The 17,578-nt window shown below is 40.7% G+C and overlaps 1 protein-coding gene across 1 annotated transcript in view; it reads left to right on the top strand.

Moving 5' to 3' along the window:
• The window catches only part of RET (ret proto-oncogene), a 96,252-nt gene that overhangs the window by 55,739 nt on the left and 22,935 nt on the right, over positions 1-17,578 (top strand). Inside the window, exons 3-8 of the mRNA XM_073686003.1 lie at positions 1,021-1,302; positions 4,886-5,127; positions 7,547-7,748; positions 8,390-8,589; positions 9,548-9,851; positions 11,063-11,188. Of these exons, the coding sequence (XP_073542104.1) occupies positions 1,021-1,302; positions 4,886-5,127; positions 7,547-7,748; positions 8,390-8,589; positions 9,548-9,851; positions 11,063-11,188 (1,356 nt within the window). The remainder of the gene's footprint in view (positions 1-1,020; positions 1,303-4,885; positions 5,128-7,546; positions 7,749-8,389; positions 8,590-9,547; positions 9,852-11,062; positions 11,189-17,578) is intronic.

The raw sequence follows: 17,578 nt of genomic DNA, 5'->3' as shown, positions 1-17,578 counted from the left end.
TTATCTTGACCTCTACTGCTCCTGTTAACTGACATTTCTTAATTACGTTTCAAACTGAGGAAAGGGCAACTTGAAAACGCTTTGCTATCTTCTTATAGCCTTCTCCTGCTTTGATGGTCCCCTACCATTTTCATTTTCAGAGTGCTAGTCAGCTGCTTAGAAGAACCCATGGCTGCTGTTTTTTGGCATAAGTTTAGAGGAGGCTGGGTTTTTATAAAGCTGGGAAATTTGTATCACTTGGTCTTTCCTAACGATGATAGTGAACAAGCCATAACCCTAACAGGCTAATTAAGGTCTGAAACCTTGGTCAAAGTTATCTGAGCACACAAATCTCCAAGGGTGTCCAAACTTTAACATCAACCCATTTTCCTTTCTGTATTTTATAAAATGTAAAAAATAAAAGCGTGTGTGTGAGATATAATATAATATAATACAATATTTATTTTTTTTGCCTAAAATACAAAGGAAATGTGTCATCTTTAACTATAGGCCTTTTAGAGATAATTTCATCTTCAACTTGCTTAACTGTTCACAATAACAGGAATTTTGAACAGGGGTGGCCAAACATTTACATGCCACAGTAGTCCTCACAACATAGTTTTTCAGCTATGTCCCTTAATAATAAAAATCAACATGTGCTTTTACAGGGGATTTCCAGAGAAAATCAAAAGACCCTTTTAAAGATCTTCATCTAGTGCCTCTCACTGCCACCTCAGGGGGTGAGAGACGCTCCTGATGAGATGCCCATCATGCCTGGCTGTCACCTATTGTCTGCATGTCCTATTAATTGGAATGTCTGCCAATATCTGGCAAGTAGCCGCTAGACATCATGTCGGTAGCCCGTCTCAGGTTAAAGGTGCTGGACAACCCCTTTAGCGTTACAAAGAGTTCATAAAATCAGCAAGACGGGTAATTTAATGGTAACCTTCAAAATATTTAAGCTTGTGCTTTGTTGGAACAGTTTGTGACAGATGGAAATATTTACTTTCATTGCTGTCCTCATATTTTTATTTTTTAAAGGAAACCTATCAATATACATACTACGATTCAAAGTAATGGTGTCTACTGCTGAAGATCAAGTCTGCAACAAGCCCCTGATATTTACTGACATTAGCCTGTCACTTAAAGACTACAGAATCCCCAACTGCTCCGCTCTCCAACCCAAGGACTTGTGCTTCGGGGAAAGTCAACTTTCTTTTCACATCAAAGAGAACCGACCACCGGGAAGATTCTTCCAGTTCTATCCACATGTCTACGCTCATCAGTGTCCAAATATCAGGGTCAGCTACACCTTAATGTTAGGTAATAACCATGCCTCCATTGATGACAAATGTGAAGTCTTGCACATTTATAGAAAGATATAATCCTGTTTTAGGACAGAGCCAATATACCATACTGTATTACTGATTGGTGCCCGGAGAGTAGATGGGTCAGTGTTCTCTTGTTAATCAGTTGCTGACATACAGTACAAAAAAGATATTAATACCTTTTGAGAGTTGATAACCCCCTTATTAGTTAATACAAATGAGACCTAATGTGAAAACTAAAATAACCCAAGAACCTCATTCACCTGAGAACCAGATCATTCACTGCAGATTTAAGTCAGGGATCAGGATTGAAGGATATTGACACCATATGAAAAAAAAAGTCTGCAATCTTCAAACCTTCATTCATTGTCAGGATCGGAAATGCAGTTTTCATCCTGCTCTTACAGTAGAATAAGACTTAACTAAAGCTTAACTGCTCTATTACTTTATTACATCAATCTGTATCTAAGCCCCCAAATTCCCCTGCATATGCCATAATACATTATATATTTCTGGCCTACGGTGCGGTCCAGTCCGATGGGCATCTTCTTTATCCTTTTCTCTGCGCTTCCTCAATCCTTTCAGGTGCCGTCCTCCGGGCACGATTGTAGCTGCGCAATTGAGGTGCCAGCCTGTGTAGACGCTCTATGCTATGCCTAGCTAAGGGCAGAGCAAAGTCCCATACTGTGCATGCGCCAGGACCGATTTCACTTCCAAGTTAAAAGGTGTCGGTGCCGGTTCATTATAGGACTTTGCTCTGCCCTTAGTAGAACATAGAGATCCTGCACTTTAACTGTGCAGGATCAAAGATTTGTGGTGATCTATGGATGACGTAGGATGTGTTATCTACACCAATTGTGCCAGGACAACAGTAGCTGCTCGGATTGAAGAGGTGGAGGGAAAAGAAAAAAACACGCCCATTGGACCTGACCGCGCCATATGCCAGAAGTATAAAAGGTATCTTTTGACATGCAGGGGAAGTTGGGGGCTTAGATACAGGTCAATGGACGGTGGTAATAGAACAGTAGTGGCTTTAGTTCATATTGGGGAAAATGTGACAGGTTCCCTTTAATCTTCTGTGCACAAGGCTCCTTTGCCACCCTGCTCCTATCTCTATCACTAAGAGGAGCTAGGTGGAGGCTAGAGAGAGCTGGCAGAGCTCTTACAGGTAGATCTTGCAGAACAATCAGCTAGATGAAGCAACAAAATACTGTCAAATTTGTAATGCAGACTAAGAAAGTTCCCTAATTTTGCTTTTAAGAAGAAACTGTATTATAAAAAAAAAATGTCAAAAGTTGTATATGGCCTTTAAAGTAATCTTGACTGGTTAGCCCCTAGAAGGACCACCAGTACATAAGAACGACTGGTGCGTGTCTCAGGGCTTCTGAGTAGACCACTGATGCCTTGCTTCATCCAACACAGCTCATAGTAGAGTGACGTGTCCTTGTTGGAGTCCAAACAGTTGTACTTGAACTGCCTTGTGATAATAAGGTATACTATTGTAGACTGCTTATTTGCTCTACAGTTATATGAAAAAGTTTGGGCACCCCTATTAATCTTAAGCTTAATGTTTTATAAAAATTGGTGTTTTTTCAACAGCTATTTCAGCTTGATATATGTAATAACTGTTGGACACAGTAATGTTCTGCCTTGAAATGAGGTTTACTGTACTAACAGAAAATGTGCAATCTGCATTCAAACAAAATTTGTCAGGTGCATAAGTATGGGCACCCTTATCATTTTCTTGTTTTAAATACTCCTACCTACTTTTTACTGACTTACTAAAGCACTTTTTTTGGTTTTGTAACTTCATTGAGCTTTGAACTTCATAGCCAGGTGTATGCAATCATGAGAAAAGCTACTTAAAGTGGCCACTTGCAAGTTGTTCTCCTGTTTGAATCTCCTCTGAAGAGTGGCATCATGGGCTCCTCAAAACAACTGTCAAATGATCTGAAAACAAAGATTCAAAGATTATTCAACATAGTTGTTCAGGGGAAGGATACAAAAAGCTGTCTCAGAGATTTAACCTGTCAGTTTCCACTGTGAGGAACATAGTAAGGAAATGGAAGAACACAGGGACAGTTCTAGTTAAGGCCAGAAATGGCAGGCCAAGAAAAACATCAGAAAGGCAGAGAAGAAGAATGGTGAGATCAGTCAAGGACAATCCTCAGACCACCTCCAGAGAGCTGCAGCATCAACTTGCTGCAGATGGTGTCACTGTGCATCGGTCAACTATACAACGCACTTTGCACAAGGAGAAGCTGTATGGGAGAGTGATGCGAAAGAAGCCGTTTCTGCAAGCACGCCACAAACAGAGTCGGCTGAGGTATGCAAAAGCACATTTGGAGAAGCCAATTTCTTTTTGGAAGAAGGTCCTGTGGACTGATGAAACCAAGATTGAGTTGTTTGGTCATACAAAAAGGCGTTATGCATGGCGGCAAAAAAACACAGCATTCCAAGAAAAACACTTGCTACCCACAGTAAAATTTGGTGGAGGTTCCATCATGCTTTGGGGCTGTGTGGCCAATGCCGGCACCGGGAACCTTGTTAAATTTGAGGGACGCATGGATTCCACTCAATATCAGCAGATTCTTGACAATAATGTTCAAGAATCAGTGACAAAGTTGAAGTTACACAGGGGATGGATCTTTTAGCAAGACAATGATCCAAAACACCGCTCCAAATCTACTCAGGCATTCATGCAGAGGAACAATTACAATGTTCTGGAATGGCCATCCCAGTCCCCAGACCTGAATATCATTGAACATCTGTGGGATCATTTGAAGAGGGCTGTCCATGCTCGGCGACCATCAAACTTAACTGAACTGGAATTGTTTTGTAAAGAGGAATGGTCAAAAATACCTTCATCCAGGATCCAGGAACTCATTAAAAGCTACAGGAAGCAACTAGAGGCTGTTATTTTTGCAAAAGGAGGATCTACTAAATATTAATGTCACTTTTCTGGTGAGGTGCCCATACTTATGCACCTGTCAAATTTTGTTTGAATGCAGATTGCACATTTTCTGTTAGTACAATAAACCTCATTTCAAGGCAGAAACATTACTGTGTCCAACAGTTATTACATATATCAAACTGAAATAGCTGTTGCAAAAACACCAATTTTTATAAAACATTAAGCTTAAGATTAATAGGGGTGCCCAAACTTTTTCATATAACTGTATCTCCTTCTTAAATACCCTAGCCCTCTGCATATTCTGGTGCCCAAGCAGATCAAGCATACTTAATGACTTAAATTATTAAATATAAATCTTTGATCCGGCCAGGTTTTGCCATTTTAGTTTTGTGTGAATATTAGCTGGGTGTCCTGTTCATACAAGGCCAGGAAGAGGGCATGGAAGTGTCTCTTCCTGATATACAGGGTTATTGTGGGGTTCGCATTTAGGAGCAGGTAACGTTTAAACTTGTTGATTGTTGGATTGTAGAAGGTACTTTTGCCAATCTTGTGCTCTCACAGCCTCTTACAAATTAACCTCTAAAGATTTGAATCCAGAAATTCAAAAAATCTATTTTCATGTAAAGTACCCAACGTATAACTATACTTTACCTTTCCTATACAGACAATCCTCTCCCTTTCCAGTACAAACCTGTTACATCTGAAGTTGTCCTGTTTCACCCCTTGGACAGAGAAGAGAGGGAGGATTATGATCTTGTAGCTGAATGCATAGTAAGAAACAGCACCACAGAGCTGAGGTTCAAGCAATCATTCAAGATCAAGGTAGATGATGAAGCGGACAGCCCTCCTTTCCTACCAGATGGAACTGATACTGCAAATGTTACAGTAGAATATGAAAGAAAGAAAGTAAGTGATTGTAAAAAGAGTCTTTAAAGAAAAACTACAAGTAACAATGATACACTGTGTGAGGTCTCGTTGTGTCACTGCATGATTCAGGGGCTCACAAGGGCCCCAAATAATACTGTTATGTCTAGTGTCAAGGCCAGGAGGGAAGGAGCATTACTTCTATAGTTCAACTAGATTGTTTTTGTTTTTGTCTTTTTTGCAATTTGTACAGTATGAGCCCCACATAGCCTCTATATACAATATGAGCTACATACATAGCCTTTTATATTCAGTATGAGCCCCCACATAGCCTCCTATATACAATGTGAGCCCCAACATAGACCCCTATATACATTATGAGCCCCCACATAGCCTCCCTATATACAGCGTGAGCCCCCACAGAGCCTCCCTATATACAGCGTGAGCCCCCACAGAGCCTCCCTATATACAGCGTGAGCCCCCACAGAGCTTCCCTATATACAGCGGGAGTCGCACATAGCCTCCATATATACAGCGTGAGCCCCACATAGCCTCTAATATACATACAAATATCCCATACACATGAAAAAAAAACACATACACACCTAGCTCCTGGTTCCCTGGCACTCTGCTCCTGTCTCATGTGCACTGAGTCTCAGTAGCAGTGCAATGAAATGACATCTTCGCATCTGCTGTCTCACACCCTGATTGGTGGAAGATGGAGCCGGCGGTCTTGTCCTCCACCAATGTATTCACCGCTGTTTGCATCCTGAGGATGCATATAGTGCGAACGGCGATGGAGGATGGACGGCGGGCGTGGAAAGGCGTGGTTTAGCCTGTGGGTCACTATTTCAGCCCTTTGGCTGTTTCGGTCCGCAGGCTGGACTGGAACAGCTAGAGGGCCAGATGTGGCCCGTGGGCCACAGTTTGCCCAGGTCCTCTCTAGACATAGAGGATTCCACCTTGTCATCATTGCAGGCCGAAGAGTAAAATGATCATCATAGATCTCTTTCCTGTCCTCTCATATCTGTACATTGTAATAAGATCGCCCTGAAGCCTTCATTTTTCCAAACTGTCCACCCATTCCCTTAATAACCTTGGTTGCTCTTCTCTGCTCTCGCTCTAACTCAGCTGTGACCTTCTTATACACCGGAGACCAAAATTGTACCCAGTATTCCAAGTGTGACTGCATTAGTAAGTTGCATAGAGGCAAAACTGTTGTCGTCATGAGCATTTATGCCTCTTTTAATGCATCCCATGATTTTATTTTCATTGACAGTATTTTTTTAACAGTGTTTTACAATTTAGTACATAATTATATATTTTATTTTCTCAGCCCAAGTGCATGATCTTAAATTTATCTACATTAAACTTCAATTGCCATTTTTCAGCCAAAGCCTCCAGCTTATTTAAATCCCTCTGTAATATTAAATTATCCTCCTCTGTATTGATTACCTTGCAAAGTTTATTATGATCTGAAAATATTGAAATTGTACTCTATGTCCTCTACAAGGTCTATAATAAATATATTCATGTAAGAAAGCCCAATACTGACCCCTGTGGTACCCCACTGTTATCTGTGACCCAATCCAAGTGTTTCATTGATTACCATCCTCAGTTTCCTATCACCTAGCCCGATTAGATTAGTTTGACCTGACCGATCTCTCATAAACCCATTATGATGTTGGATAAAGGGGTTATTCTTATTGAGATACTCTAGGATCGCATCTCATAGAAAACCCTCATAGATTTTAACCTCTACTGTGTGCACACTTACTGGACTATAATTTCCAGGATCAGTTTTTGACCCCTTTTTGAATATTGGCACCACATTTTTACGTGGCAGCCTTTGGTGCAGACTCTATAATTATGGAATATTGAAATATTCTAAATAATAGTCTGTCTATTATGGTACGTAATTCCTGCAGTACTTGGGGGTGATAGTTTTTCTATTTTAGTGTTTGAGGTGGCGCAATAGTGTTGGGTTAAACAAGTGATATATAATGGAGATTTCCCAGATCATGTCATTTATCCTTTTTTTTCATACAGATTGTGATATGGAAAAAAATTGCTTAATTTTAAAAAAATGAAGCATAAAAACCTGATTTAAACAACGGGTCATTTTCTCATGATAACTTCTCTTTTTAACATATTTAGCACTTGAATAAAACCTCCTTAGGCAGAAAATGGGAAAACCTGCAACCATGTTTTATACAGATTCTACCTTGCCATTCTGATTTGAAGGGCTTAAAAATATAATAATGTAATAGTGGGTGCAGCATTATGGGTGTTTCTATACAATGGGTGAAGACCTCTACTTTATTTGTGTCAGTGGACTTCTTGAAGATTATTGATGTCTAGGTAATGTTGAATTTTCTGATCTGGTAAATATGAAATGCAATGGCCTACATCAATGACTGTGAGATTAAGTCGTTTAATTTGCTGTTTACTTCTTGCACAGGGTACCGTTCTTGGGTCGCTGTTGGTCAATGATCTTGACACAACACCCGTCTATCCTATAGACAATAGTCACAACAGATACACAGAAACCATCATCAACAAGGAAACATTTGTACTAGAGAAATTCCAAATCAAGCACAGCCTCAAAGAGATTCAATTCAGGAGAAATGTCAGCACGATTCGAGGAACAGTCCATGAATTTAGTAAGAAAATAAATGTATACTATGTCAAACTGTTTGGTCCTCAAATGAAGATCTTAGGTGCTGGCTCTTTATAGGCGTTGTGTTGAGTCGTCCCCATGGCTGAGTCTATGGGTAAGCAGTGTACAGAGAGAGCAGTTATCTCCCATAGAAATGACTACAATGGTGAGCTTGTATAACTGAGTGCAAACAATATGGCCACTATTGTAGCTTCCTAATGACAGTCTGCGCAGTAACCATATTGCGGCATAACTGGGCAGGTTTGCCATTTGACACTCTGGTATGTAGAGAGCCAATCAGGTTTTATAATTTCTTAATATAATGAAAATAGTCATAGTCGCTATTTTTTATTACATCCTTGCAGTAGATATGAATCTAAGCGTGCGTACTGTCCATATAGTAGATAACTGTGGGTAAAAATGCTGCTCTGGTTGGTGCTACAGACTGGATTTTAGCGATTTTAGAACATTTGAAGCCATGTTATATATTTGCTAATAATTTGCTACTTTCGTCTTGACCCATTTTGTGCTCGCATCATAAAATTCCAGGTTTAGGCTTGTTGTACTTGAAGTTTTGCATAGTTAACGTATCCCAGTACATGGCATTGCTGGCACAATATAATGTCCTTGTTTCTTCTGTGGCAGAGCTGCTGCTGAATCAAAGTATTTCCATAAACAGAAATGCATCATATCAAGTGGTGGTTTTGGTGAAAGACGTTGAATATCCTCATCCTGGTGGAGAGCTTCGGCTGTACTTCAATGTCACAATCAAGCCCGTTACCATTCGATTCCCTAATATAACGTACCAGTTCACTGTCAACTATAATGCCAACCGCTATGCCCAGGTAATATTATTTCTCTACTTTTGATTGTTTATGAATAAATTACTGAGCAGTTTATATAATGTGACAAGCAAATTACCCCCTATAGACCGAACCATAGCTGGTTCTAACTAAATATCCTTTTAGATGGAGAACCACTTAAAGAGATTGTACACCTTTTGGGGAATTTTTTTTAACTTAAATGCATATAACTGGGGCTCAGAAATATTTTTTGCCATTGGATTTAATTACAAAATGTTGCAGCTCTTGCCTTCTATAGCTGGTGTGTTACTCTGTCTATTGGTGGATGCAGAATGAGTTAACCTAGAATCCATCAGTCATCCCGCTATGATTGACAGACAGACAGTTTCTAACTCCTTATCTGTGGGGTTTTTTAGCTCCTCATAGCTGATCTGTGACCACAGACAACATCAAAATTGAATGTGCAGAGAAACTAAGAAGCCGTGAAGGCCAAATGATGCAACATTTGTAATGAAACCCAATTGCAGAAATGATTTTTAGCCTCGTTTACATTCTGGTAAATGGAAACTGTCATTTGATTCTTGCGCCCATGTGTGTGTATCAGGAGAAACTCGTCAATCAAGTATAGAGGTGTGGAGAACAGCTGGCCGGGGGCAGCGCTGCTCTATTCCTGTCTATTCCTATAGTCTGCGGCTAGCTCCCCAAACAATGAAGTATTTCAGATAAAAACACACCTGCGTCCAATTGTACAGACAGGGTCTGATTCCTGCTGCTAGTGGTTTGGGCATCATGAATCAACTGAGAAGTTCCATCAAGTAAAATTTGTCCCTGAAGGTGGAAAATTCCTTTAAAACACATTCATCATATGTACAGTACACTGATCATTTCTTATGTCTGTGTCCTATTTGGGCATTTAAAGTGTAATAGATGTGCATGCAGAATTCCTGTATGTGACATGTTCTGAAGTTACTTAATCCTTATGTCTTTTTTTGTGATCCAGATAGGAAGAGTATGCATTGAAAATTGCTCACTGTTTAAAGGCGTCAACGTGATTTACACGCTACAGGCTGCAAATACCACTTATGCCATTGACATTCTAAAGGGATCCGGGGATATGTTTGCCACCCTTTTTGTTAATGATTCTGGTGCTTTGGCCAGCCATGATAGCAGGGTGATCCTTTATACCCTCTCAGCCTCCAATGCACCAGTCAAGGAGACCTCCAAGGCACAAGGCAATGAAACCTCCAAGACACAAGGCAATGAGACCTCCAAGATACAAGTAACTGTCATCATTGAAGGAACTTGTAAGTGCCGCTATTCATTAAATGCAATGTACTGAACAATAATGTACTCTAAAAGTAATAGTGCTCACCTTTGTGAATATGCACTGCCCAAAATAGTGTCGAGCGCCTGCATCAAGATAAGTGCGAAAGAGTTGTTAATAAGAATATTGCCTATTTATATGGGTGACAAAAATATATGAAGGACATTGCTCGTCGGAGTTGCCCTGTTCATAGAACTGCTTGACAGGCAAGCAGCCTTTAGTTTTACCCATTGCATATTGAAAATGTTAGCAATACGTGTGCTCTGTTATTCCATCCTTCTCTATAGATTCTATTAGTTACATAATAGTTATAGTGTAACAAATCCTGTGAATGCAAAAAAAAACAGGTTCAGCTCACCAATATGCTTAAACATCTGCTCTCAATAGACTTGACTTAAAAAATGGCATCACTTACACTTCTTGTAAGGCTGGTGGGTGTGGACCCCCTGCAGTACAGGCTGGGCTTACCCTGGAGGGACATAACTAGGTGTCTACCAGGTATTCATTAGAGTCTGTGATGGTAAGGATAGGCTGGGCCACCGGTAGACACTAGGAACCACTCCAGGGCAGACTCCGGGATTCCAGCAGCTGTCCGGAGGGTCAGAGACTGTGGTACGGGGTACAGGTGGACAAGACAAAAGCGTAGTCAGAAGGTCCAAGGTCGGGGCAGGAGGAACAGGATTAATATTTGTAGCAGAGGTCAGGAGCGGAGAGATCAGGATAAACGAGAAGGCAAGCCCGGTCGATAACAGGTGAGACAAAACAGGAATACCCCAATACAGGAAGGTAGAGAACGAGCTACTAGGTACCTACGTTCAGGCGAGGAATGTCGGGTGGAGTCACCTGATAAATCACATGCTGGCAGGTGATAGGTCGGGGAAGCAGATCTCTGCAGGACACAATGGATACAAATTCCTGCAGAGTTCGGTCGTGCCCCCCTATAACTCAGAAACATCAGGGCTGGAAGTGAAGCACAAGGCAGCTCAGAGCGATGGTCAGATACAGGGTGGAGCAGGGTGAAACGTGAGGCAGCATTTAGAAGTTGTCCGAGTGGCCGGTGTAACAGTTCTCCATACTAAGAATATTCTCTATTGAATAAGCCACATAAATCACAGCTAGTTTAAGCATTTCAGGTGGAAGCCAACGGTACATATTTTTTTATCAGTTTCCTCTATCCTTGTTTTCTTTCAGCTATAAAAGATGAAGAAAATTGTCCACTGTCATGTTCAGAAAACAAAAACAGACGAGATTGTGAAGAGTGCAGTGGATTTGGGTCCCTCACTGGAAGATGCCAATGGAGACAGGGATTTGGTGAAGGTAAGATGACAAATCTCATATAGTCTGCAGCATGGTGGCTCAGTGGTTAGCACTGGGATCCTGGGTTCAAATCCCACCAAGGACAACATCCTCAAGGATTTTATATGTTCTCTCAGTGTTTATATGTAAAATCATCCTTAAAACCCATCTTGAGGGAAGATATATGTGAACCTAATGAAAATGTAGAGTCCTAGTGGGTGGAGATAAGGGGAGGGGGAAAAAAATAAATTACTGAGAGGGGTTTGTTATAAGTCTCCAAAAATAATGGAAGCAGACGAGAATATCCTGGTAAAGCAAATAGATGAAGCAGCAACTCAATGAGAAGTCATTATTATGGGGGACTTCAACTACCCTGAAATACATTGGAGAACAGAAACCTGTAGTTCAAGCAAAGGTTATAGGTTTTTGACAACTATGAGAGACAATTACCTTTCACAACTGGTTCAGGACCCAATAAGAAGGGGGGCACTACTAAAGCTAATATTAACCAATAGGCCAGACCACATATCATATATACGAGTTGGGGGTCACTTGGGTAATAGTGATCACAAAATAATAAGTTTTCATGTAACTTTTAATAAGATGTGTAGTAGAGGGGTTACAAGGACACTAAACTTCAGGAAGGCAAATTTCCAACGGTTGAGAGATGATCTTAGTGCAATAAACTGGGACGATATCCTGAGACATAAAGCTACACAAAGCAAATGGGAGACCTTTATTAGCATCCTGAATAGGACCTGTGCACAATATATACCCTATGGAAATAAACATCCTGGAAATAGGAGGAAACCACTATGGCTAAATAGAGCTGTAAGGGGGGCAATAAGTGACAAAAAGAAAGCATTTAGAGAACTAAAGTAAGTAGGTAGTGATGAGGCATTAAATAAATATATAAAATTAAATAAATTCTGTAAAAACCAAATCAAGGCAAAGATTGAGACAGAGATACTCATTGCCAGAGAAAGTAAAAATAACCCCAAAATATTCTTTAACTACATAAATAGTAAAAAACTAAAAAATTATAGTGTTGGCCCCCTTAAAAATAGCCTGGGTGAAATGCTGGATGAGGAAAAAGCCAATATGCTAAATGATTTTTTTTCAACTGTATTTACACAAGAAAATCGCATGACAGAAAACATGATTAGCGATAACAAAAATTCTCCATTAAATGTCACTTGCTTAACCCAGCAGGAAGTACGATGGCGTCTAAAAATCACTAAAGTTGACAAATCCCCGGGCCGGGATGGGATACACCCGCGAGTACTGCAGGAATTAAATAACGTCATAGATAGACCATTATTTTAATCTTTAAAGATTCCATAATAACAGGGTCTGTACCACAGGACTGGCATATAGCAAAGGCGGTGCCAATATTCAAAAAGGGGACAAAAATTGAACTTGGAAATTATAGGCCAGTAAGCTTAACCTCTACTGTGAGTAAAATCCTGGAGTGTTTTCTAAGAGATGCTATACTAGAGTATCTGAAGAAGAATAACCTCATGACCCAATATCAACATGGGTTTACGAGGGACCGTTCCTGTCAAACTAATCTGATCAGTTTTTATGAGGAGGCAAGTTCCGGACTGGACCAAGGAAATACAGCGGATGTTGTGTATATGGACTTTTCAAAAGCTTTTGATACGGTTCCACACAAAAGGTTTATACATAAAATGAGAACAATGGGGATAGGGGAAAATATATATATGTGGGTTAAGAATTGGTTCAGTGATAGGAAACAAAGGGTGGTTATTAATGGAAAACACTCAGACTGGGTCTCAGTTAACAGTGGGGTACCACAGGGGTCAGTATTGGGCCCCCTTCTTTTTAACATATTTATTAATGACCTTGTAGGGGGCATACAGAGTAATATTTCAATATTTGCAGATGACACTAAACTCTGCAGGATAATCAATACAGAGGAGGACAATTTTATATTACAGGAGGATCTATATAAACTAGAAGCTTGGGCTGATAAATGGCAAATGAGCTTTAATGGGGATAAATGTAAGGTAATGCACTTGGGCAGAAGAAATAAAATGTATAATTATATGCTTAATTGTAAAACACTGGGCAAAACTGTAACTGAAAAAGACCTGGGTGTATTGGTGGACGACAAGATCACGTTTAGTGGTCAGTGTCAGGCAGCTGCTGCAAAGGCAAATAAAATAATGGGATGCATTAAAAGAGGCATAGATGCTCATGAGGAGAACATCATTTTACCTCTATACAAGTCATTAGTGCGACCGCACTTAGAATACTGTGTACAGTTCTGATCTCCGTTGTATAAAAAAGACATAGCTGAACTAGAGCGGGTGCAGAGAAGAGCAACCAAGGTTATTAGAGGACTGGGGGGTCTGCAATACCAAGACAGGTTATTACACTTGGGGTTATTTACTGTGGAAAAAAGAAGGCTTAGGGGTGATCTTATTACTATGTATAAGTATATGAGGGGACAGTACAAAGACCTGTCTACTGATCTTTTTACTCTGAGGCCAGAGACGGGGACAAGGGGGCATCTTCTACGTCTGGAGGAAAGAAGGTTTAATCATAATCACAGACGGGGATTCTTTACTGTAAGAGCAGTGAGACTATGGAACTCTCTGCCGCATGATGTTGTAATGAGTGATTCACTATTAAAATTTAAGAAGGGCATGGATGCCTTTCTTGAAAAGTATAATATTACAGGTTATATATACTAGATTCCTTGATAGGGCGTTGATCCAGGGAACTAGTCTGATTGTCGTATTGAGTCGGGAAGGAATTTTTTTCCCCAATGTGGAGCTTGTTTTTAAGGTTGAAGGAAGACTAAGTCCATCTTAGTCTTCCTTCAACCTTAAAAACTATGTTACTATGTTAGTGTTTGTGTGTATTTGCTTCGGCTTCCTCACACACTCCAAAGATATACTAATAGGGAGTTTAGATTGTGAGCCTAAGCGCTATATATACACTGCTCAAAAAGATAAAGGGAACACTTAAACAACAGAATATAACTCCAAGTACATCAAACTCCTGTGAAATCAAACTGTCCACTTAGGAAGCAACACTGATTGACAATCAATTTCACATGCTGTTGTGCAAATGGATTAGACAATAGATGGAAATTATTGGCAATTATCAAGACACCTTCAATAAAGGAGTGGTTCTGCAGGTGGGAACCACAGACCACATCTCAATACCAATGCTTTCTGGCTGATGTTTTGGTCACTTTTGAATGTTGGTTGTGCTTTCACACTCGTGGTAGCATGAGACAGACTCTATAACACACAGAAGTTGCTCAGGTAGTGCAGCTCATCCAGGATAGCACATCAGTGCGAGCTGTGGCAAGAAGGTTTGCTGTGTCTGTTAGCGTAGTGTCCAAAAGCTGGAGGCGCTACCAGGAGACAGGCCAGTATACCAGGAGACTTGGAGGGTGCCATAGGAGGGCAACAACCCAGCAGCAGGACCGCTACCTCCGCCTTTGTGCAGGGAGGAACAGGAGGAGCACTGCCAGAACCCTGGAAAATAACCTCCAGCAGGTCACAAATGTGCATGTGTCTGCACAAACGGCTAGAAACCGACTCCGTGAGGGTGGTATGAGGGCCCGACATCCACAGATGGGGGTTGTGCTCACAGCCCAACACCGTGCAGAACGCTTTGCATTTGCCACAGAAAGCCAGGATTGGCAAAGTCGCCACTGGCGCCCTGTGCTCTTCACAGGTGAAAGCAGGTTCACACTGAGCACATGTGACAGACGTGACAGAGTCTGGAGACGCCGTGGAGAGCGATCTGCTGCCTGCAACATCCTGCAGCATGACCGGTTTGGCAGTGGGTCAGTAATGGTGTGGGGTGGCATTTCTTTGGAGGGCCACACAGCCCTCCATATGCTTGCCAGAAGAAGCCTGACTGCCATTAGGTACCGAGATGAGATCCTCAGACCCCTTGTGAGACCATATGCCTGTGCGGTTGGCCCTGGGTTCCTCCTAATGCACATGCACATTTGTGACCTGCTGGAGGTCATTTTGCAGGGCTCTGGCAGTGCTCCTTCTGTTCCTCCTTGCACAAAGGAGGAGGGAGCGGTCCTGCTGCTGGGTTGTTGCCTTCCTATGGCCCTTTCCACGTCTTCTGGTGTACTGGCCTGTCTCCTAGTAGCGCCTCCAGCCTCTGGACACTATGCTGACAGACAGCGCAAACCTTCTTGCCACAGCTCGCATTGATGTGCCATCCTGGATGAGCTGCACTACCTGAGCAACTTCTGTGGGTTGTAGAGTCCGTCTCATGCTACCACGAGTGTGAAAGCACAACCAACATTCAAAAGTGACCAAAACATCAGCCAGAAAGCATTGGTACTGAGATGTGGGCTGTGGTCCCCACCTGCAGAATCACTCCTTTATTGAGAGTATCTTGATAATTGCCAATAATTTCCATCTATTGTCTATTCCATTTGCACAACAGCATGTGAAATTGATTGTCAATCAGTGTTGCTTCCTAAGTGGACAGTTTGATTTCATAGAAGTTTGATTCACTTGGAGTTATATTCTGTTGTTTAAGTGTACCCTTTATTTTTTTGAGCAGTATAATATATATATATATATATATACACACACGGTTATGAAGGGGGAGATTTATCAAACATGGTGTAAAGTGAAACTGGCTCAGTTGCCCTTAGCAACCAATCAGATTCCACTTTTCATTCCTCACAGACTCTTTGGAAGATGAAAGGTGGAATCTGATTGGTTGCTAAGGGCAACTGAGCCTGTTTCACAGATCTAGTTTTCACAGATAGATCTCCCCCAAATCTGTTTTCTTTTCAGATAAGTCAGATAACACATAATGGCAAATAATTAAAATACAGATCAAAGAAAATGGATTTTAACAGAGTATTGGAAATCTCAAAATGCTGAAACCGTTAGAGCAAATTGGGTTGAAGCATTTGGTACTCAAGCCCCAAAGAGACAAACCATTTACCGCATTCGTGACAAATTCAATGCCACTGGCTCAATCCTTAATGCTCCAAAAACTGGTCGACCCAAAACAGTCTGTACAGAAGATAATAAACAACTTGTTGCTGAAACATTTGTTCAGAGTCCAAAAAAGTCCACCAGAAGAGCCTCTTTGGAATTGGGAATTTCACGAGCTTCTATCATGCGAATCTTGAAATCTATTGGGTGGAAAGCTTATCGTCCACGTCTAATTCATGGTTTATTGGAGGATGATCCAGACAGGCGGCTGCAATTTAGTGAGATTATGCTTAACGAAATTGAAGAAAATCCAGTAATTTTAGATAATATTATGTGGAGTGATGAAGCTTCTTTCAAATTATCCGGCCATATTAACAGACATAATTGTATTTACTGGTATAATGAGAACATGCATTTAACATTAGAGCAACAACTAAATGAGCCTGGTGTCAATGTTTGGGGTGGTATTTCAAGTTTTGGTGTTTTAGGACCAATATTTTTTGATGGAACAGTCACAGGAGATAAGTATCTCGAAATTCTAATGAATCAAGTTGTTCCCCAGTTACAGCAACAGCCTAATTCAAATGACCTTTATTTCTAACAAGATGGGGCCCCTCCACATTATTCAAGAGTAGTCCCCGAGTATCATGATGAAACATTTCCTAATAAATGGATTGGCCGAAGAGGCCCTCTTGATTGGCCGGCACGTTTACCAGACTTGACCTCAATGGATTTTTTCTTTTGGGGAGTACTCAAGGACAGAGTTTGTAGTCAAAAACCAAAAAGTGTCAGTGATTTGAAAAATTACATAAAAGATGCATTTCAAGAAATTAATACCCAAAGAGACTTGTTCAAAAAAGTTTGTTGAAGCGTAAGAGGCAGACTTCAAAGCTGTGCAAATTGGAATGGAAAACAGTTTGAGCACCTGCGTTGATAAAATTTAAGGGCTTTTGTATTATTGTTCAGAATAAAATGTAATTGTCAATGTTATGTTTGTGTTAGTAAATATAATTGTATATATAAATCAAAATAAATGTTATTATTTTCTGGCCACCTACTTTTGGACCACCCTGTATATAATGTAATATTATGCGAGTAGAATCTGACAACTCATATAGTTAGATGTCGATGTTTATGTAAAAACTTTGACAGGCCATCTAAAAGAGAAAAGGTATTTGCCATAAAAGTGATAATTGTTGGAAACCTAAAATGGTTTCAAAGTATGTTCAGTATTTTTTTACTTTACTTTTCTTCTTTTTTTTTTTTTACTCCTGAAACTGAGCGAGCCCTAAGGATTACTCTCAGTATAGAACTACCTACCCAGTGTGTTTGTTGGGAAAGAATACAGTCTACTGCGTCCCCCCATTGCATTCCCACCTCATTTTCTCTGACCATTCTGTTATCAGTCATTATCAACACACACACCTTTTCAGATGATGCACAGCTGACAACA

Source organism: Phyllobates terribilis, unplaced genomic scaffold (genome assembly GCF_046119375.1).
Source record: "Phyllobates terribilis strain yellow unplaced genomic scaffold, ASM4611937v1 Scaffold_5__5_contigs__length_657084704, whole genome shotgun sequence".
NCBI classification, from domain to species: Eukaryota; Metazoa; Chordata; class Amphibia; order Anura; family Dendrobatidae; genus Phyllobates; species Phyllobates terribilis.
Note: the sequence above shows the minus strand (reverse complement) of the source record. Positions and strands in the feature narration are given on the sequence as shown.